Consider the following 24,065-nt stretch of genomic DNA (forward strand, 5'->3'; position numbering starts at 1 on the left):
CTCCATCCTTAAGACATTGGATATATTAAATAAGTAAAATCAAAAGGTTTTGGTTAAATGATTTTTCCAAAAGGGGAAAAAAAAATCGAGAGCAACAGAAGTATAATCTAGCTGAATCACTCTTTTCCTGTGGAGGATTTATGCTTGTTCAAACTACAGGTGAGGAAAGCTTAGAGGTTAAATTTTAAATTGTGGGTTTTTTATTATTTTTTTGGGGGGGGGCGCTGCATTGGGTCTTCGTTGCTGTGCGCAGGCTTTCTCTAGTTGCGGCGAGCGGGGGCTACTCTTCATTGCGGTGCATGGGTGGCTTCTCATTGCAGTGCATGGGCTTCTCATTGCAGTGGCTTCTCTTGTGGCGGAGCGTGGGCTCTACGCGTGCGGGCTTCAGTAGTGCACGTGAGCTCAGTAGTTGTGGCACACGGGCTTAGTTGCTCCACGACATGTGGGATCTTCCCAGACCAGGGCTCGAACCCGTGTCCCCTGCATTGGCAGGCAGATTCTTAACCACTGCCCCACCAGGGAAGCCCTAAATTGTGTTTTAAAGACAGTACAGTGGAGTGATTCTAATATAACTTTGTAAACCTTGCTGAGAAGGAAACCCCAAAACCAGTGTTTTGTAAGATAACCTCCAGCGTACCTGGGCGCTGCCGTGGGTATCACCACCTCCCGTTCAGCGTGGGAAGGTTTGCCCTTGGAATTGGGGCTGTCACTGAGGTGAGGGATCGGGGGCCACGAGAAGCTCTGACTTGCCTCGCCAGCTGTAGGTTTTTCTAGCTCACCAGAGTGCTCCCTGGTCAGTGTTTCCAGGCTGTGGGGATGTCAGAGGACCCCTAACTGCCTCTGGTATTTCCTCAACTATTTCCTCACAGGCCTCTTAAGCATCTGTCAAGCTTACATGTTTAACTCCCAGCCCTGATCTTTATTCCTTTGTGTCTTGGCTTCATTTCCTTTTCTTGGCCATTAAGGGTCACAGGACCCATGAACAGCAAGTACCCTCCACTTGGGACAGCTGGCAGGGTGTCCATTCCCATGGACGTCTGCAGGGTGTGTGTTTCAGCTCCACGTGCCAGAGAATGATTTTCGGTGTACATGCTACTCTGGCTCTTGTGGCCTGAAAGTGTGAGGAAGCACTTGGAGATTGGAAAATGCACATTGTAATGTAAAGGAAAGTATTGTACATAATATTATAAACAAGGTAGGGGCATTTATTTTGAATCATGGAAACAGTAGCTCATAGAAACGAGTTTGCAGTGGTTATTCTAGAGGAGAGTTTTTGTATTAAAGTTTAAGTAGGAAAATAAAAGTACTAGAGGCCCGTGTCTAATAAACTTCAACTTCCTAGGATTGGTTCTAAGGAATTATTTATAAGTTATTAAATTTAAGAATCATTCCTATTTCAAATATCAGTCATGCTGGCAATGTCCTTCGTAGTAATGGAGAAAACAACCCCTTTTAATACATGCACTATAAAATAGTGTGTGGGTGAGTAGGTCTATTTATATGCTTCAGGGTAGCTAGGTAGCCTGAACAACAAAGATGCTGGGCTTATATGGGGCATGTGAGGATGAGAATAAGCACGCCCCATGCCTCCCCCTCTGGCTCAGGGTGGAACTTGGATAGGGAGGGCTCTAGTGACCTTGCAGGACAGCAGAACTTACTAGCTGTGATGCAGGATTAAAGTGGGGATTCCTAGGGAATTCCCTGGTGGTCCAGTGGTTAGGACCCTGCACTTTCACTGCCAAGGGCCCGAGTTCAGTCCCTGGTCGGGGAACTAAGATCCCACAAGCCGTGTGGCATGGCCAAAAATAATAATAAAGTGGGGATTCCTAAAACATTTTCTAGTTATCTTCACTCCCAGATTCTGAGCCCAGCACATAGTAAAGGAGGAAAACCTATTCACACTCCACAGTATAAGCAGGAACCCCTGCTTTCCGCCCAGTTAGTTTCTGGATGAAGGTTACATCCCCAGTCATTGCAAGGCAAGCACCCACCACCTTCCAGGTACCATGTTACATATTGGGGTTCCATTCTGAAAACTCATTACATGCCATTTTAAAACTGCATAAATTGATCACAAAGATAAAACACATAAAAGCTCTGCTGTATCGTCTGGGGGAATGACTGCATGGGCAAGATGAGCTGCAGCATCTCAGAAATGCAGGGACACTATGAAGATTGGCTGAAGAGCCTGCTTTCTTCTCTGGGTGAATCTGGTCCCTGGCAGAGGGCCTTGGTGCCATGCATGCAAAGTTATGGTGTCAGTACCTGTTCGAGGTACCTGGATTCTCTTACTAGCAGATATGGGGGTAGGGCTGTTTCCAAGACGACTCTCATCAAGTGTATTTCATGGCTGATTTCATGGGTGTTAAGTTAACTGTGGGGAAGCCTTTTTCTTGAGTGGTCTTAGCCACTTTTTAGCTCCCCCAACTCTGATATCGTTGCAAGCCAGTTCTCTTTAAGAAGCAAACACTTAATGTTCAGAAAAGTCCTTCTCTGCTTCGTAGTGGCTGCTCATTTGCATTTGAGAGGAGAGCCAGGTGCCTTCCCCAGAACTGGCTCCTGTGGGGTCTCGCACGTCTAGATGCTTTTCTTACCACTGTTGCCTGTAATGGCCTAACCATACAAACAACACACATTTTGTTTGACAGTAAGCGGGCAGAGCTAGTGTTCTACCTGTAGGGGCTTGTACAGAGCTGAAAACCACGTTTCCACCATGCATAAAACTCCATTATGTACAGCTTTCCTTTCCAAACTTTATAAAGTTTGGATTGTAGAAATTTCTAAAACCAGCGCAGCCTACTTTAAAAAAAATTCTTAAGTCGTTGATACCTACTAAAACTCAAGAAACCACCACCCTTTTAAATAGAATATGACCAGTCTCTTTGGCTCCTCAACTCATTTGATTCTGCCGAAATATTTTGTTGATCCTTTTTAAAAAGATGACAAGACACATATATTTCACACACATACGTTTTACACATACACGTAATACTTTATATACACATAACAATTCGATTAGATCAAAGAGCTTTTTGAAATCTATAGGCTCAAGGAAGACTGGGGGTGGGCCGGGCGTGTGATTACAGTGAAGAGTGGTCCTCGTCCCCCTGGAGGACGTGGTGTTATATTTGGCTCAGCTGGCGGCTCGCGGTTGTGCTGGGACCAAAAGGGAGCCTGACAGGCGGCGATCTGGACTAATCCCTCTCAAGGTCTGGTGAAGTGGAGAAGGATGGAAAAGAGGCCTGGGAGGAAGTGAATGTAATGTTTAGCATAATGGAGCGAACCCTGTGATCAGATAAGGGCTGGCTGTGTGGGGGCGGGGGCGGGGGCGGGGGGAGTATTTATGGCGGATGTCAAAGTTCCAGGCTCTATCTCTGAAGCCAGTGGGAGAGCCAGAGGAGCAGAGCGCCAGTTCCCACGTGGCAGACGGACTGCTTCCCTACAGGTGTGCCTGAAATGTAGGCTCAGACCTGTTCTTTATAAATCTCCCTTGCATTAATCATTGCTGGAGGTCCGTTTTGGATGCTCTCTTGCTGTCCAAGGCCCGACAAGCCTCCCTGCCACCCCGTTCTCCGACAGCTAAAAAAGGCAGGCAGTCAGGAAACCCAGTCCTCATGGGCCAGAAAGGCTTGTCTTTAAAGGACCTGCTTTTGTAATTAAAGTCAGCCTTTCAGCAAAAATAATTATGATGGCTGCAGTTGACCAAGCTTCTTTGTATCAGGCACTGGACCTCAGTTACTGCCTTTAACCCTCAGGACATCCCAGCACGGTGTAAGCTTCTTCTTCGTGTTTTGCAAATGAGGAAACTGAAGCTCAAAAAGAGGCTTCTTCAGCTGCTGAGAAGGTCAAGGCAGTGCTGACCTGTCTGGCTTTGAACATTCTTTACAGACACAATGCTGCCTCATCACTGTTTCCTACAATCCCTTTGTTTACTCCTGTAACGTGGCCCAGACAGGGCCTGCTTTGAATCTGGGGAGAACAGCTTAGAACAGAAATGCCTGAGATGCAAAACTACTTGTGCCACCTTGGAATCAGCACCCCAAAACAAAAATCTAGCTTTAAAATTGTTCTTTCTCTCCCTCCCCATGCTGCCATGGGCTGTCACCGACCTCTGTTGCATGTTGAGTGATTGCAGGACAGCAAGTCCTCTGTTTTTACAAATAAGGCTGCATGTGGGGAGTGCAAAGCTTTGTCCTTCAAGGAGCCACGTTTGGCCAGATCTCCAGCCCAATTTGAAAAAGCCAGTTTTACTCAAAATGCATATAAAGAATATAGTGGTGTTCAGGTGGTGGTCAAACACCCTTTGTAATGACATTGACTCTTAGGGTCAGTTTAACTCAAGTTCAGACACTAGGGAGGCCTCCATTCAGTTTGTGTTTGGACCCACGCCTGGAACTTCACCAGGTCCTAATCAGTTACACCAGTTGAACAGTTGAAACTTTCAGAAGCATGAGGTGATTGTTGTTGTTGACAGTAGCGTTTGGGGGAATTTTCTAAAGCGTACCTGCAGCATTTTTCTTGTGCACATGAAGAAATGCATCTGCTTTAGCCTCTCCTGCTTCATCCCGCACCCCACAGACAAACCCCCGCATCTGGCTTAAGCATGTTGTTTAATTCTTTCCAGAAAGAGGGAGGGAGGGAGGGTGGGAAGGGAGTTTCTTCCGTCTTTATACCTTTTTGGTAGTAGAGTTCATTGTCCTTTCTGTTCTGGGCGGGGTGAGTGCCTGAATAATGTAAATACACCGCGGATAGGAAGCAGTTGGCATGCGGCCATGCAGCTGGATTATGCAGACACCCGTCGCAGCTTTTAGTGCAACACTTTATCCCCCTGCCTTGTTTTCAATAGTCACTTGCCTCAGTTAATGCTGGCTATTGGGGTTGCTGCCAGAGGAGATGGGGGGCTTCTTTTCCCCACCCTCAACACCAGGTCCTAATCAGTTACACCAGTATTAACAGTTGACCTGGTGTTCAGCTGTTAGACTGGTGTTGACCATAGAGAAGCGCACCACAGAGAAATCTGTGCCCTCGGGAATGGGCATGGAAGGAATCAGGGCAGGAAAAGAGGATGCTGCAGACCACCGTCAAAGGCAAAATGAACAGCCCCTGTCGTCTGGAAGCCAGGGGCTGGGGTATTTGTTTGAATCTCTAATAAATGATACTCTTTGGAAATGAGTTTATGGCACCAACATAAGTAATGCAAACTTCCCTTTTTCGTGTTTACTTAATCCCTTCAAAGGAAGGGAGAAGAGCACACAGCCGCAACAAAAAAAAAGTAAAAGCATGTTTTAGCAAGAGGCGTGTAGAGTTTCAGTTACTCACCTTGGCCATTTCCTGTTGGGATGAACCCACGGTACATTCGCAGACGATTTGAGAAAGCTGTGTTTCATACTAGAGAATTACACATCCTGGGAACCCTTAGTTTTTCTAGAATAAATGGGGAATGTGGGGGAAGTGTATTCTCAAATTGTGTGTATGTAACTAAACAGATATTATAAAATGTTCTTAATCTCTCTCATCTAAAGGAATATGCGTGTTGAATCCTGAGGTGAATGGAGTAATGATAGAAACCACGTGACTTTTTAAATTCAATTTTCCTGTTAATGAAAAGGAAATCTTTAGCCTATCCCAGTTAAGCCGTTGTGGCTCATAAGCAAATGAGTATTGAACAGTATATTTTCTCAGAGATTTTCTTAGCTACAAATAATTTTTTAAAACCTGTTTACAAATATTGTCTATTTAACCCATTCATTCCTCGACCTACTACATGAAAGACATCACTCTGGGTTCTAAGGATATAGCAGGAAACAAAAAGGGCAAAGTCCCTGCTCTCATGGAGTTTACATCCTGTTTGGGAAAAGTGGGCAAACAGGGCAGATGTTGATTTGTAGCATGTAGAGAGACAAAGCACGGTGAGAAGATGTAAGAGGGGTGGAGGGTGCTGCTTTATATAAAGTGGACGGAGAAATCTTCTCTAATGAAATAACCCTGGACAGAGACCCGAATGAATTAAGGAAATGAGCCTAGTTGGTGTGTGGAAAGAAGAGTGGGAAATGGGGTTTGAAGAGAAGGAAATAACGAGTGCAAAGGCCCTGAGGTAGAGTGCTTAATGCAGAGGACCACAAGGCCAATGGGACTGAAGTGGGATGGGCAAGGAGGAGAGTAAGATATGCACTAGATTTTGACTCTTACTCGGAGTGATATAAGAAGCTTTTGGAGAGTTTGAATAGAATGTCGTAATCTGACTTACCTTTCGACTTTCTTAGAAAGTTGGGCAGGTATGGGAAGTAAGGAGGCCAGTTAGGAGGCTGTTGCAGTCGTCAGAGAAGTGTTCTGGATATATTTCAAAGGAAGAGCCAGTTGGGAATCACGAGTTCAGTCTTAAACGTGTTAACTGAGGTGACCACTAGATGCCAAAGCAGAGAAATCACACAGGCAGTTGGCTTTACTGATCTGAAGCTTAGGGAAGAGGTCTGGGTATGGAAATGTGAATTGGGGCACTGTTAGCACATGGAAAATATTTAAGTGGAGTCGTTGGCCCTGGCTTAGGTCACGGATCGTTTAGGCACAGTTAAAGGAGGGGAGGCAGCAAATACTGGTACCAAGTAGTAGGCGTGCTAGTGGGCGCCGGTGCAAGGTCTCTTCTGAGTGTGTCTGTTTTCTCAGTGAAATTAAAGCATGCTCATCCGTCATCTGAGAGGGAGGGGGCAGGAGGACATATGAAACAGTCTTGGGGATGGGAAGCTGGGTAGACCCACTTGAGTTTAGTGCTTAGGACTTCAAAAGTAGACCTACGAGCATAGTAGAGTGGGGTCTTTCCCTCTGACCATGTGCAGCAGCCTGAGTGAGGGCATGGAGTTAAGTAGATGGTAGGATTTCACCAGGGTTTGGAGTTTCACTGGGCAACTTCAGTAAGGAAAGAGAAAGCAAACGTTTAGGTTTTCTGCAAGAGTATCATGATAGACCGTGGAACTTAAGTTGGGTTGAGAACATGAGGGTGCGGAGAACAGGGCACAATAGATTGTTGGCCCTGGGGAGCTGAAGAATTATTGGAATCTAGAGAGTGTGAGCTGCACCGTAGGGAGATGGTGGCTGGAGAGCGGGATGCTTAAGACTGACAAGGTCAAGAGAGTGACCTAGGCCTGGGTGGCTGAGACAAGGACATTGAAGGAGAAGAGTTCCAGAAACTGAGAGGTCAGAGAACTGGAAGGATCCTCTGGGTGAATGATGAAACGACGAAGAATCACACCAGGGGTCATGGTGAAGAAATGGAGGGACAGTAAGCGCACGTGCTAACCTCTTCAAGGAATGAGGAGAGGTGACCAGAGGTCTGAGGAAGGGGGCACGGTCAGACTTGTGAGCTTCAGAGGAACTGGAGAGAGTGCCGATAGCCTGCGGTAGAGGTGGCTACCCTACCCCCCATCTAGGCTGAGTGGGGGAAGGGTGCAGGAGAGAGAAGGCAGCCACACGAGTGGGCCACATGACTCAGCCAGAGAGCATTTTCATTTAGGTTAAGAAAGTGAAAGGAACTTACAAGACGTACCTGGAGTAGTCAAATTCATAGAGACCGGGAGTAAGATGGGGAGTTAGTGTTGAAGGGTACAGCGTTTCAGTTTGGGAAGATGAAAAAAGTTCTGGAAATGGTTGGTTGATGTTCTGAACAGTGTGAATGTACTTGATGCCATGGAATGGTACACTTAAAATGGCTAAAATAAATGTCCATTATGTGTATTTTACCACAATAAAAACAAGTGTGAAAGGAAGGGTTTAGGAAGTAAAGGGGGATGTTGGCCCTTGAGTCCCAGGGGCACAGTGGGAGGGGAGCTGGGTCACAGTAGTGGGTGAGCTGCAGGGGGTGGTAGGGAACCTGGGTAGCTTTGCCTTTGCAGGTGAGTGAGGTGAAGGATGTGGGGCAGAGGGACGGTCTGAGTGGTGTTTGGAAGATCGGAGGTTGCCCAGCTAGGCTCTGAGCACTGGGCCTGGGGTGCGTAGAAAGAGAGGGTTCTATGTTACTCTGCATCTTTGTTTCCCTAGAATCTGGTACAGTGCCTGGCATGTAGAAGATGGGGATGTATGTTTGAAGGATTAAAAAAAGCAATGTTGTTCCAAGAAAGAAAACAGCAAGTGAGAATTTAATGGCCTTGCCGAAAATCCAAATACGTTTCGGAAAAGTGATGAAGAATGAAAAGAAGCTAGAGTTGGTCTCTGGAGGAGAAAGAGGATTTTTGGCCAATGTGCAAAGGAACTTATTGCGAAATCAAAGTTTAGACAGGAAAAAATAAAATCATAAACAGAAGGCTACACATGTGTAAAGGGTATTTGAACTGAAATATAAATGATCGCACCGTGAATTTGTGATTTAGGAGTGGGCTATCGTCTACTTAACGCTAAATCAGAAGATTATTATCCTTATAAAATGTTAAGCCTTGGTCATTCATTATAAACCAAGTTTTAAGGGTTGAAACCATAATGTCCTCTTAAGTTAATAGATTCGTCTTTCCGAACTTATAGATACCAAACTGTAGATAGAAGTTCATTCGTTTTATTATTAATATGTCCACCTAGAAACTGGAGAATGTTATGCTTGCATACATTCTCAAAGATTCACAAATATTTTTTAATGACTGGGCGTCTTTTTTTTTTTTTTTTTTTTTTAACGTACTTTTATATTGAGTTTAAGAGTTTGGGTTTTTCCCTGAACATTGATACAGGCTATCTTTTAAGGTTGCTGCCAGGCGTAGATTTTCTTTTGATGAGTCCCAAAAATGCTGGCTATGGTCCCCTTGCACTGTGAAACGTGTCCTCCAGCTCCAGACCATTGTCATGCCCCATTCTTCTTGTTGTTGTCGTTTTAGTGACAGCTATATTGTGCGCGTCAAGGCTGTGGTTATGACCAGAGATGACTCCAGCGGGGGATGGTTCCCACAGGAAGGAGGCGGGATCAGTCGCGTGGGGGTCTGTAAGGTCATGCACCCCGAAGGCAATGGACGAAGCGGCTTTCTCATCCATGGTGAACGACAGAAAGACAAACTGGTAATGGCAGACGTGCAACGCGTGGGTTAAATTAGCAACGACTGATTTCTTGACATTAAATCATAGCCCTTTTCCTGTAGGTATATTTTTCCTTCTTTCTCTGACTTCAGACTCTTGCAAAAGCTTCCAAAGTTAGAACTCACGGGGCTGGCGCCAAATTGCAAAACCTAACCTTGGCTTTTCAGTGAAGTCACTTTTTACTACACACCGTATAACTCAGATGCTTAGAAGCCGTGCATTTGGCTGTCTTATTTGCGTCTTGATTAATTAAGCTGTCTTTCTGTCACGGTAACAAGATGTTCAAAATGAAAGTATGCTCTTTATTATGAATCACATCGTAGTGAGCTGTAAAGTCAGAGTTTTTTTAAACATTGGGTTTATTCATGGAGCGTGCCATCAAGGTTTGGATGGTGAGAGATAGAATGCAAAGAGGAAGTGTCATCTGACGTTACTTCTAAATAAATGTTTATCTCAAAAATACTGCAGCTTCTATTTCATAAGCTAATGAATAAAACACTTTTGGGAAAAGAAAGTAACAAAAAGCAGCGGCATTACCCTCCTGTGTAATAATTCTACATGCTTAAAAATAGGCACTTTGGAGAGTAATCATTATCTCACAAAGATGGGGGCGTTGATAATTTATAACATAGTTTCATGGAGGGACTGGATGTCCAGTTCTTTGTTATGAAGGAATCTATGATACGAAGGAAAATTGTCTATTTTTAATTGGTGGCCTTGAATCTGGGAGAACATGCTCCTGTCTGTATTTGATCCTGGAATGTATACTCCAAAGCCAACCATTGATTCAAAATGTGCAGGATCTCAACAGAGAAAATACAAAGACACCACAGGAATAAGTCAGTGGTACATTTGAGACCCTTGACAGCGGCATGTGTTGAGTTTTATGTGCTGAGTATACAAACTTAATCTTCTTCTGCAACCACTTCTTAATGTTTATAAAGGTTACAAAATAAGGCAGAACAATTTCTAAATGTTATATATGGATTAACAGAAATGGTATTTTCACACTTGATTCATTTCTGAAAATGAAATGAATGAAAATTTAAAGGGAGAATATAGCTCATTTTAAGAAACATGGCCATTCAAGAAATTCCTTACATAATAGTCAAATAATTAAAACATTCTTGTTTATAAGATATTCATAATAAAGGCAATGCAACCACACTAACAAGGAAAAGTAAAATAACTACCTTTTAGCCAGCATTTACCTAAGGGCTGAGTACAATGCTAGCCCTTTAGTTGAGATGTATCATTGTATCCTTACAGTAGCCTGTATAGCTATAACTGAAGAAACTAAGATTCAGAAAGACTCCTTGTTCTGGATGACCCATCTTGGGGGCCGGGAACCAGTATTTGATACCCTGTCACTCTCACCCCAAACTGAGCCAAAGTCGCATGTGCATAACCACCTGTAGCCCTTTGATATAGTTTTTTCCCCTTTGTGCGTATTTTTATTTTTACCTAGCTGTAATCAGAGCTCGTAAACAGTTTTATATCTGTGTGTGTGGTGTGGTTTTGTTTTGTTTTGTTTTTTTGGGCCACATGGCATGTGGGATCTTAGTTCCCCAACCAGGGATCGAACCCTTGACCCCTGCAATGGAAGCGCGCAGTCTTAACCACTGGACCACCAGGGAAGTCCCTAAAGTTTTATATCTCATAAGATATTCTCATAAGAAATTTTTCATGTTGCTGGTATCAGGTTGATTTTCCATTGTGTATTTGAGGATCTCCTTAGTGTCATATGTTAAGATTCCTTCCCTTCCCGCTACCCCCAGTATTATCTACCTGCATTTTCCACACTTATTATTTACTTGGAATAATTTGAGGGGTCAAATTTTTATGACTTTTGATACTTGTACAAAGAGCTGCTACCAGCATATGTGAGAATTTTCTTTAACACACTGAGGGTCACATATTTTAAATCTTTACCAATTTGATTAGAGCAACAGTGGTATCTTGTTGATTAATAATGAGATCAAATGTTTTTCTGTTTGTTAAACAGTCTTAACTGTGAATTATCTGTCAGTGTCCTTTGTGTATTTACCTTTTGGGGCCTGATTTTTCTCCTTGATACGTATGCCCTCTGAGTATAATAAAGATACTCATCTTCGTCTACATATTTGCAGATATTTTTATAATCTGTTGCTTGCCTTTTTTATTTTAGTTGGGGTTCTTTTCCTACAAAAATTTTGCTAGAAAATTTTTTTTCACTTTTTCCCTTTTTATTTTTATTGTTACTACTTTTGTGTTAGCAAATTATTGTACCTGGTTACATCTTTTTAGGTCTATTTTTTCCTGGCATTTCTGTGGTTTGTCATAGAATATGTCAGCCTATTAGATTGTCTAATTCAGCCCTTTCATTTTATAGATACATTTGTAAACTTGTATCGTACCACCGACTTGACCATAGTAATTGTGAGCTTCTACAATTTTGTTTGAGGCCCTTTATGTAAATAACCTCAGTTAAATTCCTGCAACATTCTGAAGGAGGAGGATACTATTGATATTATCTACACTTTGTAATGGGGAACCTCAATTCTCCAAGAAGTGATCCATTTCCTCAGTCTGGGGCACATAGTCATTAGCAGAGCCAGCACTGGGAACCATTTCATTGTGAAGCCAAAACCTGGTCCCTTCATACCAGCTCTGCATGGGAATAGGACGTCCTGGCTGTGGACCGGCTTCTGTTGTGTGTTGCTATTGCACAAGGATCGTGTGCCTCATCCCCTCCCCTGTCATGTTTCTCCATCACCTTCTCCCTCTTCTTGTCCCCCTTACATTCTGTGACTACACTTCTGGACTTTTATATATTATATCCACTAGTAGTTAAATCACACACCCATACACCCAGATGTGCTTCTGCATCTTTCCATCCCTCGCTGTGCCTGTTTCACACTCCAGTAAATCCTGGACTCCTAACACACAACCCCACACACACTTATGGCAATATGGTGACTCCTCCTTTGGCCTCCAAGCTTACGTAATGCAGCATTTCTGCCCACTGGAGGGTATGAATCCTCCTGGAAGCTGTGTAAATGGGGTGGGGTTGTTGAAGGACCCCTCCCCCTCAGTGGTGGAATGGCGAGGAGAGGGTGGAGATCATTTGGGGAATACAGAGAACGGATGGTATCAGAGTTCCCAGTATTCCAACCGGGACAACCAGCCTTTTCTGATAGAAACTGTTGTCAGTGGTTTTTCCAGTGTAGTGCAGTTCTGGAATTCAGCACATTGGTTTTTGTTGTTGTTACTTGACTTCTGTGTTGATGCCTGTGAACTTAACTTCCATTGTTTCTACGGGAAAAGTCTGTGTTCCAAGTATCCATTCACAAAGTCGTTATTTGGATAATTTTTTGTGAGTCGGAGACAATCAAGTTTTCCTGAGAAATTATATGTAAACTAAAAATTTCTGAGTTGAATCTTATTTTAGATGGATTAGAGGATTTTACTTCTGAAATGAATCCTGTGAGAAACTACCTTATGAAGGTGAATCACAAAATCTAAAAGGTTGCATTCCAGTGCAGGTCTGTGAGCGCTCCCACACACATTTGGTGGGAGTCACAGCCGGCAAAGCTCTTTGAAAGGCAATTTGGCAGGATATGAATTTAAAATGTGTATTCCTTTTTACCTGGCAGTTCCACATCTAAACCCTATCCTATGGAAAGAGACTGCAGAGCTTTATGGATAGCTACAGTTATCGGAGAGTTTTGGTCTCAGAATCCCTTTACCCTCTAAAAATGTATTGAGGACCCCAAAACGCTTTTATCTTGTAGCTTCTAGCTACTAATATTTCCCATACTAGAAATTAAAACTGAAATTGTTAAAAAATCTTAATTAAACAGTAGTGTTAGCATAAATGACATTCTTTACAGGCAAGAATAGGCAAATAACTATATAACTATTTTCCAGAAAAAAAATAATTAGAAGAATAGCGTTGCTTTGCATTTTTGCAGATCTCTTTATTATCCGACTTAATAGAAAATAGCTGGATTCTAATGTCTACTCTTGCTTTCAATCTGTGGCCATATGTTTTGGTTGAAGTACATGAAGAAAATCCAGCCTCACACAGATATGTAGTTGGAAAACATAGAAATATTTTAATAGCCTTTTCAGACCATCGTAGATAGACTTCTTTGATGCTACACCAAAACTCGGCTCGTAGTAGTTTCTTAAATGTGGACTCTGAAACCATATCAGTGACCTTTTTATACTCTATTACATTAAAATCCACTGGTTTATCTTTCTCTTTGCATGGATCTTTTACTCATTCCTGATTTTGTAACGTCATGCATTGGTCATTTGGAAAATAATGGTTTACTGAGTTAAACAGATCTTCCAAATGTTGACACATTTAATTCTACAATGTCAAAAAATCACATTTCTTAATATCACCACTGATCTCATTAGAAAAGTCTTAAGTATTGGGAAGCTGTCCAAAATTCTAATTTTCACTTGCAAGTTGAAATTTCATTATTGGCAACAAATATCTCCTCGTTCTCCTTGAGGTGACAGGCTCGCTGTGTTCATCTTCAAGAAAATGTCCTCCAAGCACCCAAGTCTGAATAACCGTAGTTCACCTGTAGGCTGTTCTTTCGAGTAAACCTGGTGATCCATGAGGAAAGTAGTTGGTTCAACTCACAACTGCAGCAATTACACACCTTTTTCCTTGAGACAATCGTCATTCTTCCCCATGCAGTAGAAGTAAGAAGGATGAGAGATACTCTTCCCTTTTCTAATTACACATTTGTGCAAAGCCAGAGTTTCTTCCCATACTTCAGCCAAAGCAACGTATTACAGCGGATCAAATGCAGAAGCAGATATGAGAATCCAATTATGTGTACTTCCCATTTCATCACACGAGATGAAAGATGTGTATTCACAGGTCAAGATGTAATAATTTTTAACTGCTTCGTCAAGTACAATCCTACGTAAGACTGGCCTTTTTTACTTCGACCATGTGACAGTGGTGAATCCGGTGACTTTGGTACTGTTTGGTGCCACTGCCTGGCCTTGATTCATGCCTCAGCACAGCAGTTTTACCCACCATTCCTTTTGCACCATTAGCAGAACTGGCAACACAATGAAAAAGCAAAAGTATCTTAATATATGAAAATAGTTTTGCCATCCCAGACCCCGTGAAAGGACCTGGGGGTGCAGAGGGAAGGCTCCCAAGAGACCAAACTTTGAGAACATGTTCAAGGATGTTCATTCCAGCATTAGACAGTGTAAAAGCAACCAATTAGAAATGACTTAAATGCCCATTAGTGTGGAGAATGGCTGAATAATTTTAATATATCCGTACTGAGGAATATTATTTATGCAGCCACTAAACAGAATCCTTTTTACCTTCCTGTATCTCCAAGACACATTTTGGGGGAAAAGGCAAGTTAAAGACCAATTTATAGGCTTGGCTACATTTAAACAGACTCACACACACACACTTACATGCATATGTAAAGAAGCTGCAGGAAGGGAACTGGAGTTGTGTCTACCATACCGACAGTGGGCAGTTCTGGAGAAGGGAGAGGCGTTGAGGGTAGGGACGGTGAGATGGGCAAGAATGGAACCTTCATGGACTCACCTAAATTACTTAAATCTTCTACAATATGGATTTCTTGTATCGATTTTTTTGAAACCTCCAACAAGAATATATAATCACTTTTTGTCTCCCCACGCATCTGATTTAAAAAGCTATTTTTAAAAGCCTTTCTCAACTTTTAAGTCAATGCCTAAACTTCACTTTAGAAGATTGATACCTATTATGCCAAAACTTTACTAGAGGGGTTATACCTGTTAGGAAGATGAAAGCATTTGAACGTTTTCATTTTTGTCATTAAACTTAGATAGGTAATGATGTAATTTTGTTTAAGAGAACAAAGAAGTGGTATCTGGCCTCCTCCCCCTCACATAATTTAGGTGGCTGAACTTTACTTTTCTAAGAACTTAGTGCACTTCTCTAGGAAGATGTACCTTTGGAATAATCTTAAACACAGAAAACGTCAACCAAAGACTAATTTTTTTCACCCCAAAAATAGGGAAAAATCCAGAAGTCTTTGTTTTTACAAAAAAGTTTTTTGAGACTTTGCATTGAGACTATTAAATTCTAAAATAGATAACATTTGTTAGTTAAAGCCTTGGTTATTTGGATATCCCCAATTTGGAATGGGGCTGGGCTGACATTTAATCATTGTGCTATTCTTAGGGGAAAATGGCCATAGTAAGCAATTTAATCATAAATAGAACTGTGCGAGGGGACTGTTGTCTTCGTTCGGTACAATGGAATAAAGGTAACTGGGACTGCTATTTGATATGCCGATTTGACTATTATTCTCATCTGTTAAGTTAGGGAACATTTATGAGGCAACGTTTAATGGCTGCTTGCCTAGACGTGTTCTTGAAAGTTGTGCTCATTTAAGGATATTCTCTCTAATTGGAATTTTTATCAATTTAGGCAGGCCTTGATTCTTTCAGTTAAAAATTAATAAGATCAAAAAAAAAATTAATAAGACCTCATTTTGTTAAATGTAGAAGTTTGCCAGAACAAGATCAAAGCCAGTAGAAGTTAGCAAAATCATTTTGATATATATATCATGGAACCATAGAAATAAATATTGTCAATATTTTGGAGCTTTCTATGAATAAAGACTGGAGTTTACGTTCGCATGATTGCAATGCCTCTTTTATTCTATAATCTTAAACTCTGGTGTCTCTACCCGCAATAGCACTCTACACACAGAGGGAGTTATTTTATAAAACACCTTGATCTTTTACAGTCTAGTTAGGGGAACAAAACTAATGCACACGAAACTGGTAGAGAATAATATGAAACCAAGGACTAAATTGTGAAGGTGACAAAAACGGAAGTAAATAAAAGAGTAAAACATAACGCGATATACTGGGAAGCGTGTGTGGCCCTGTTAGGTTTCTTACTGTTTGGTGTTTTCAAAGCATGTTCCTGTGTACGTTCATTGATAATGTTGGTGTTGCTTCCGCTTTAGAGATAAAAAGGTCAAAGGTCTGAGCCAATCTGCTCAAAGTCATAGCTTAGTAAAAAGGCCGTTCTGAGACGAGATTGCTAGAAATTTGGAGATTGTTCTAATAATCCAGATAAAAGGTTAGTAGAGACCTAGATCACGGTACTAGCAATTGAAACAGGGTTGATACAAAAGATGTTGAAGGAAAAATGAAATGACTTGGTGAATAATAATACGGGGGATAGAGAAAGCCGAAGAGGCAAAAGAAAACCACAGAGATTTGAGCCAGAGAGAATGAAAAGAGAGGGGTTGGCATTGCTAGATAAGGGGAAGTTACTAGGGGCAGAATTTTCAGAGCAAGTTAGTTATTTTCTCAGCTTGTTGAATTTGAGGTCACTGAGAGACACGCATTAGGACAGGAGAAGGAAGGTTGAGATCCACCAAGGGAGGACCACCAAGGGTACGGGGTAGCAAGGAGTGCATGGTCAACAGAGGCAGACAAAGCCTTCCTCCAAGAAGCCTTCAAAGATACGTGAAGGCAGAGGGGAGGGTTTTCGTTAGTTGCCACCAAGGACGATGGTTCCTAGTTAGATTTTTGTAACCAGACGCAATCATGACGATTTAACCAGTAACCCGCCTGTGTGTTTCAATCCTTCAGGTGGTATTGGAATGCTATGTGAGAAAGGACTTGGTCTACACCAAAGCCAACCCAACCTTTCATCACTGGAAGGTCGACAATAGGAAGTTTGGACTTACTTTCCAAAGCCCTGCGGATGCTCGAGCCTTTGACAGGGGAGTGAGGAAAGCAATCGAAGACCTTATAGAAGGTATTGAATTTATTGCTGCATTCTCAGTGGGACTATGGGAGGTTTCCAGGTTCTTTTTAATCTGAATTGTCTGCCATCATATATTTGTGGATTATTTGCAGGAAGGTTGGGGGCCAGGTCAGTAGAGGCCAAAACTTTAGGAACATCCAAGGAGAAAAAAACTTGAAGTGACAGTGCAGGGGAAAAGGAGATGGGTTTCAGAGTAACGAGTGATTCCAATTGGTTTTTAGACTCTGCTCTGAAAAGACAAGTTCTAGACTTCCATGTGAATGACTTTTTGATGTGTTTTACCTTTCCCTGACTATTGAGAAACAGCTTTGGTCAGATCTGGTCCAGAGGTGGAGAATAGATTCTAATGGGCCCAGAAATCTCCATGCCTTCCCACTGTTGTGTAAGGAGAGCCCAGGGGGTACGTCTGCTACTGAAAAGGCAGAGGGATCTGTGACTCCTTAGTCCATGGGTGAGCAGCTGGTAAACACTGTGTTGCATTTAATCGTGGCCTGGAAGGCTCTTGGGCAGTGAGTTCTCGTGGGCTTTTCTAGAATCCACAGAGTCCAAACACACAAATTCTCCACTTCGACACATTCAGTTATCAAATCAAAGGGTTCAAGCTTCCATAGCCAGGGCCCTGTGAAGAAAGGAATATTAAGCAAGGCACGGTAAAGCCAAATTCAGAATTTGGGGAGATTAATCGCAAAAGAATATATGTTTTATTTGTATATGAAAAAATATGTTCTGAAGTCATTTTCTTCATTGCGGATTTGGGGGAAGAGAGAAAAGCAAATCTCAAAAGAAACATCTCTTAACATCAGCAGGGAGACAGTTCTGGCTGGAACACGAATCAGGGAACTGCAATCCCAGGGTGGCCAAAATGAGTAACAGCCAGTGTTCACATCATAGATCTGACACAAGTGGCAAATGTTTAAAATCTTGTTATTAAACATAGCTTTTAAATGTTTAGAAGAGAAAGTATCCTGTATTATTGGTAGAAGCAGTATGTCCGTGTACTTAGTCACTGAGGCTACACACAAAATTTGATTCTTTTGTAATTTTTTTCTCTGTATACACTCTACCTAGCTCTGTTCTATCGAACTTGCCTTAAACGTTGATTGACTAGAGTAATTCAAATAGTAGAGAAAAATCCTCAGAGATCAATAGGAATTGCACACAGGGTATTGTGGGACTTGTTTTTCCTCCTGTGATCCCTCATTGGAAATGTAAATGTTTCTCATTTCTTTCTGAGCAAGTCTTTTGATTTCAGTTTCATGTAATAGCAAAATATTTTCCAAATGTACATTTTGTAAGACCTAACGAAGAAAAGGAGAAGATAGAGACTAAATTTCCCTTTTGGTAGATCTATCACTTGTGCAAATTTTTTTTTTGCGGTACACGGGCCTCTCACTGCTGTGGCCTCTCCCGTTGCGGAGCACAGGCTCCGGACGCGCAGGCTCAGCGGCCATGGCTCACGGGCCCAGCCGCTCCGCGGCATGTGGGATCTTCCCAGACTGGGGCACGAACCCGTGTCCCCTGCATTGGCAGGCGGACTCTCAACCACTGCGCCACCAGGGAAGCCCTACTTATGCAAATTTAAGTATGTTTTTCCTTTTGGCCATTAACAGTGTCAGTTGATTTGATCCACACATTACAGAGTGGTATTAGGAAAGAAAAGGGGAAGTTATAGTGACTTGCCTACCAGAATGAAGAAAGCGTTGAACAGATAAACCAGTTGAACCCTAAATGACCATTTTTTTCCCTGATGGAATAAACTGAGTTTTCTGACATGAGCCTAAATGAACCTAAACGTTGGCCCGCAAAAACGAAGAAAACTCATCGGTACCCTAGTATTGCAAGAGAAAACCTCTTTGCCCAGGTATCAGCTTAGAAGGTGGCTCCCACAATCTGGGGTTTAGAGTACAGTGTCTGAATTTCAGCACAGGAAGCAATCACACTAGCTATTTAGTCAAATCCCCTCGTGAGTAAATGAAAAGCCCTGACCTCTAAGTCCAGTTATGCAGTGAGATTGTGGCCCGTCCAACCTGGAGTTCTCCATCCATTGCTTTTCCCACTACACTGTGGGGGCATGGGGGTCACTGGTGGAGGCCGGTCATGATGCATGGCCTCTGTGGTGCCTCTCTGTGTACTTGGTCTCCAGTGGCCAGTGAGGGAGTTTGAGGGATTGATTTGGGAACAAGAGTAGGCAAAGTTCATTTAGGGAACATGCTGGCTAAAGTCGATTAAGAAGGGTAAATTAAAAGCATTTAATTCCCAGGTAACATATTTCTGCTGGTGATTCACATGTGAAAGGAATAGGATGTGGTTTATTTAAACATACTTTTTTAAATGATTGGCTTTGACTTATCCTCTTTAGAAACACCTTTTTGTGATTTTTGTGTCTTTTTAGGCTCAACAACATCATCTTCCACCATCCACAATGAGGCTGAGCTTGGTGATGATGACGTTTTTACAGTAAGTTCCCATGGTCCTTTGCTTTCCAGATGAGTTGGTGAATAATCAGAGAGAGGTTCTGTTTAGGGGCATGAGAGACACTTGGCAATTTGGTATTTGCTGTTGCTGTTGGGATGCTGTCAGGGAGATCTCTGCCTTGTCATAATTTTGCTGCCCTGGGTTTTCCCTGGTCCCTCATGTTGCCGTGATGCTACAAGACACATAGTATCGGCTCTCCTAGAGCTGTCCAGGGCGTGCTCCTGGTCTTCCTTCACACTTAAGGTGACTAACCATCCTGGTTTGCCTGGGACTGTCCTAATTTTAGCACTGGAAGTCCCTAGTCCAGCAAAATACATACTTCAGGCCCAGGCAAACTGGGACAACTGGTCACCCTACTCTCAGAGTTTTGCATTAACAACCAGCTCCCCCAACCTCCCTTGCACGGTGGGTGCGGGGCAGGGGAGTAGCCTTCCTGATGAGTAATTAAACATCTGATAAGAGTCCTGAAGGCGGAGTTGAGGTTAGAGCCAAGTGTGCTAAGGCAGGAAATGGCTTGGATATTTTGACACAGCTTGAGTTAATGGGATGTAACTGGAGACAAAATGATTTCTCAGCTCGCCCCTTCACTAAAATTCTGTGCTTTTAGAAGTTAATTAAATAAACAGTTCAGTGTGCACCAGCTGTGTGCTTGTGCCATCAGGAGCTGTAGGGCAGCATTTCAAAGTCTCGGCCTTGACCCACAGGAAGAAATACATTTAAATTGTAACCTAGGACACACATCCATAGACATCCCAAACCAGATCGTATTTCATGCCCTGCGTTGTGGCTTTTTTCTCTTTTTATTTTCTTCTGCTTTTTATTATGAAACTTTTCAAGCATACAGGAAAATTTAAAGAATAGTACAGTGAACACCTGTATACTCTACACCTAGAGTCAACAGTTGTAACATTTTGCCCCATTTGTTTTATCTGTGCATGCGTGTGAACTTACACACACACGCACACACACATAATTTTTCTGCTGATCCAGTAGGAAGTAAGTCGCCTCTAAATACGTGAGCATGCATTGTGTAAAAATAAGGCGTTCTCCTATACAACACCATTACTGGACCTAAGAAAATTAATAGGAATTTCATAATGTCATCTGATAGTTCCCTGATAATTCCTCAGTTGTCCCAAGAGTATCTTTTATAAGCTGTGTTTTTATTTAATATTTTAAATATTAGTTGCAACCCTTTAAACTTGATTCCCGACCCGCTCATCCTGCAACTAGTAATTTGAAAAACACTACTTTGGGAAGACAGAGGTGTGTGAACCCAGCTCAAGCCCTCATGGAGGTAACTGGGTGGTCTGGAAAGCAATGAGATGGGCCTGTGAGAAGCTTAGAAGCCAGCAAAGACTGTAAAGTGCTCTGGCCCAAGGTCCTTTACAAGGAGGGTTGTGGGGGTCAGAGAAGACCCCTGGGAGCTGAGGCTGGACCGGACCTCGGTGGCATTAGAAACAGGGTTTGGGAACGGGCTTCGAGGCGGGGAGTGAAGGTGGCAGCAGGGATGCATGTACTGAGTTGCCTGAGCATTGCAGACCCCGACCTGACATGAGTAGAGAGTGCTTGGGACGGGGGCAACGGTGTGTGTGTGTGGGGGGGATGTGTCAGGAAATGAACTCAGTTGTGCCTCCGCACAGCGGCTGGTGTAATGTGGCTCTGAGCAGGCTTCCTATAGCGCTCCAAGGAGATCCTCTCGACAGTTGGCATGTTGCTTACATCTGTTCCTTTGTCACGTTTTGAGAGACAAACAACAGCAGGCGGGTTAAAAGGTGGCTTCCTGTGCTCCAGAGCAAAACTGTCATTCGCAGCTGCTTCCCAGCTACCTGCCAGAAGTGATTTATGGAAGCAGGAGAGGGCAAGAGGGAACAGGCTGATGATGGAAGCCAGCATCCCTCCTGGTTTTGTCCTTTAATCCACAGGGAATCAATGTGCTGCTCTAGGGTAAGGCCGAATGCCTGGAAGGAAGTATAGAAACAGCTCCGCTGCTTCCAGACACTCGGAAACTCGCTGCAGGAGGAGTGCGACTTAATTGCATTCCCTGTGGGCCCTGATGTATATGATCCTTGCCTTCCTTCCACTTGTTTACAAACAGGGGCCTATTAATAATACTACCTCCCTTCCCCAAGACAAGCCCAGTCATTAAGCCATTGACTATCAGCAACATCCCATGTAAGGATGGGAGTGTCGTCAGGGACTAATGCGCCAGGTTTCCTGTTTGTTCACGAGCTCCCTGTCGTGAGACATTTTGTCCTAAGAAATCAGGGAGATTTCTGAAAGCTGGAGCCATGGAAGAGAGCAGCTGCGTTAACTCCTGTGTAGCCTATAGCTTCCCAAGGTTTGTTGCGTTCTAAAACTTATACTGGTAAGACAGATGTTTAGAACTTGGAACTCATTTATTATAGAAAGAGTATAAATGGTGATAGACCCTCTTACAACTTCTGACGAGCCAGAATGAGAATTTTCTAAGAGAACAGTGTATGCGGGAGAAAACCTTCAGAGGCATAACTTGAGGAACCAGGAGGAGGTCTTTTGTTTCTGCTGCTGGAACCAGGGGTTTCCCTCTGTTTCAGGGGATTCCTTGGGACCGGGAAGAAAATAGGACACTGGACAACATATGGATGCACGTTCCACGTTGGGGGATGAAGTGGAGGAAGGGGCACCCCCATATCCACCGTGGAGAAGTTGTTGGGCTTGGGTGCTCGCCAAGCATGGGCTGTCTCATACTTTCCTGACTCTCGGAGCCTAAACCAGCCTGTCCCCCTGACTTCTCAGGATGGTAATTAGCATCCAGCTTAGCATGTGTGCCCGCGTGTGCAGACAGATACCCACGTACTCTGCCCATGCGTCTTGCCAGTCGCCAACACATTGCCTCTGCAGTCATCCCACGCCTCTCCTGCCACCAGCCTGGTGTGTGTCCACATCTTTCCTGATGGAACCACCACCAGAGACTCCAGATTAGCCACTGCTCTGATTCTCTGAGTCTTGGGCTATTTTTCCATCTATGTGTCTTAGTATTTCTCCCTGAACCAATTAGGATTGTTCTCTCTCCTTTCAAATCCCATAGTACTCTTGTTTATTTCTCTCTTGCTACTTGAAAGCCTGCCGCTTTTTTTGGTTTTCGTATTTTATCTGCTGAATGAATGACTCTTCATCTAATTAGAAGCAGTCCTCATTATAGTCTCTACAACCTTATAAAGCTTTGCTGTATAGGTGCTCAATAAATGGGTGCTCTGAACCCCAACATAGTACGTAACAATCATAGGGTTTCATATTTTACTCATTGGGTTTATTGCTATCCTGGGGGACCATCTAAAGGTGGGTGAGTTTGAGGGATTCTCTGTAGCTTCATGTCATATTTTTCTTGCTGTGTTTTCCGACGCATCTACAACTAGGAGACGAGCTCCAAGCATCATCACCCACTCTAAGCCTTTGGCTGTTCATGTTCCTTGTTGCCGTCCACCCCGCATGGTCTCCTCTGCTCCCTGGGAGACCTCAGATTACGTGATCCATCCAGGTGCACGCAAATCCCTAGGTGGCCAGGGTGTGCCTGGCATTAAATATGGATGTGGGAGGGAATTCCAGTGCCTGAGCCATTTGGTACAGATTTGTAAGATGAGTAACGGAGAGCGTATAAAGCAACGACAACAGAGGCTAGTGTTCTGTGGCGGGCATTTGGGGGCCCGCTCTCATCCGTGCCTCTGGCAGACAGCTTTTCATTTCTCTCCCCGGAGCTGGAGAGCCTTGAGAGGGACAGAATGGAAGGACCCTCGAGAGTCTATCCCTCTGTTGTGCTTTTGTCTTGTGGGGGAGACACGTGCTCTGGCCTGTCTTGTGGAGGAGGCCCACGTGCCCTTGAGAGATGGACAGTGTAGCTCCGCGGAGAGGCCGAGCTGCTTTGCTCCCCAGCCTAAGACTGACGTTCTCCTGGAGCCCTACAGTTGAAGACTCTGGGCCCAGAGGGTTTGGGGCCCACAACGAAAGGGGGGTCATCGGGGATGGGGAGGCAGTGAGTAAAGGGACTATATAGAACTAGAGAGGCTCTGGGTTTTATAGTCATTTAATGAACAATTTTCCAAGTTCCTATCTTATAGGATTGGATCCATTGAAACCTGGTGGTTTATTTACTGCTGCAGAGCTCTAAAATCATTTACAAATGTTATTAGCATCTTCGTAGCTAGACAAGGAGAATTTTAATACGATCTTGGGAGAATGCAGCTGCAGGGTACACGTACTTCCAGAGCAGGCTCGTCGAGAATCTGTGGTCAAGTGCTGTCGGTGCTTCAGCTGTCATTGTGCTGAGTGGCTGGATTCTGTCTCTAAAGCTGGGGGATTAGGGAAATATTTGCTTTATAGAAAGATACTTGGGGTGTAGAAAATAGCTAAGTCTTCATCTTCCATAATAAGAAGGCCTTAAATAATATCCAAAGCTGCAAATCAGGAAAGAGTAGTATTAACAAGATGCTGTTAGAAAGATGGAGAGAGAAATACAAGGAGAAAGAGCCACAAGAATTGAAGGTTTATTTCTCTGGGGAGTGATAAGCTGAGATGGGGAGGGGCGAGATCGCTACTTGAGCTATTAAATGATATACACGTATTGATTTTTTTTTTAAGAAAGAAAAAAATAAGAGGGAGTTTGCTCAAAAAGACGGGGAGGGGGGTGGTCAAGGGAGGAGGAAAGTGTGTCCACCGTGGAAATAATGGCACATTAAAGGTAGGAGACCTGACA

The 24,065-nt window shown here is 43.3% G+C and overlaps 1 protein-coding gene across 2 annotated transcripts in view; it reads left to right on the top strand.

The window, feature by feature from the left end:
- The window catches only part of SPRED2 (sprouty related EVH1 domain containing 2), a 122,963-nt gene that overhangs the window by 79,252 nt on the left and 19,646 nt on the right, over positions 1 to 24,065 (top strand). For both annotated transcript variants that reach the window (XM_033400390.2, XM_004277000.3), the window contains exons 2-4: positions 8,853 to 9,030; positions 16,681 to 16,849; positions 19,251 to 19,315. In XM_033400390.2, coding sequence (XP_033256281.1) covers positions 8,853 to 9,030; positions 16,681 to 16,849; positions 19,251 to 19,315 — 412 coding nt within the window. The remainder of the gene's footprint in view (positions 1 to 8,852; positions 9,031 to 16,680; positions 16,850 to 19,250; positions 19,316 to 24,065) is intronic.

The sequence above is a fragment of the Orcinus orca genome, chromosome 13 (assembly GCF_937001465.1).
Source record: "Orcinus orca chromosome 13, mOrcOrc1.1, whole genome shotgun sequence".
Classification (NCBI taxonomy): Eukaryota; Metazoa; Chordata; class Mammalia; order Artiodactyla; family Delphinidae; genus Orcinus; species Orcinus orca.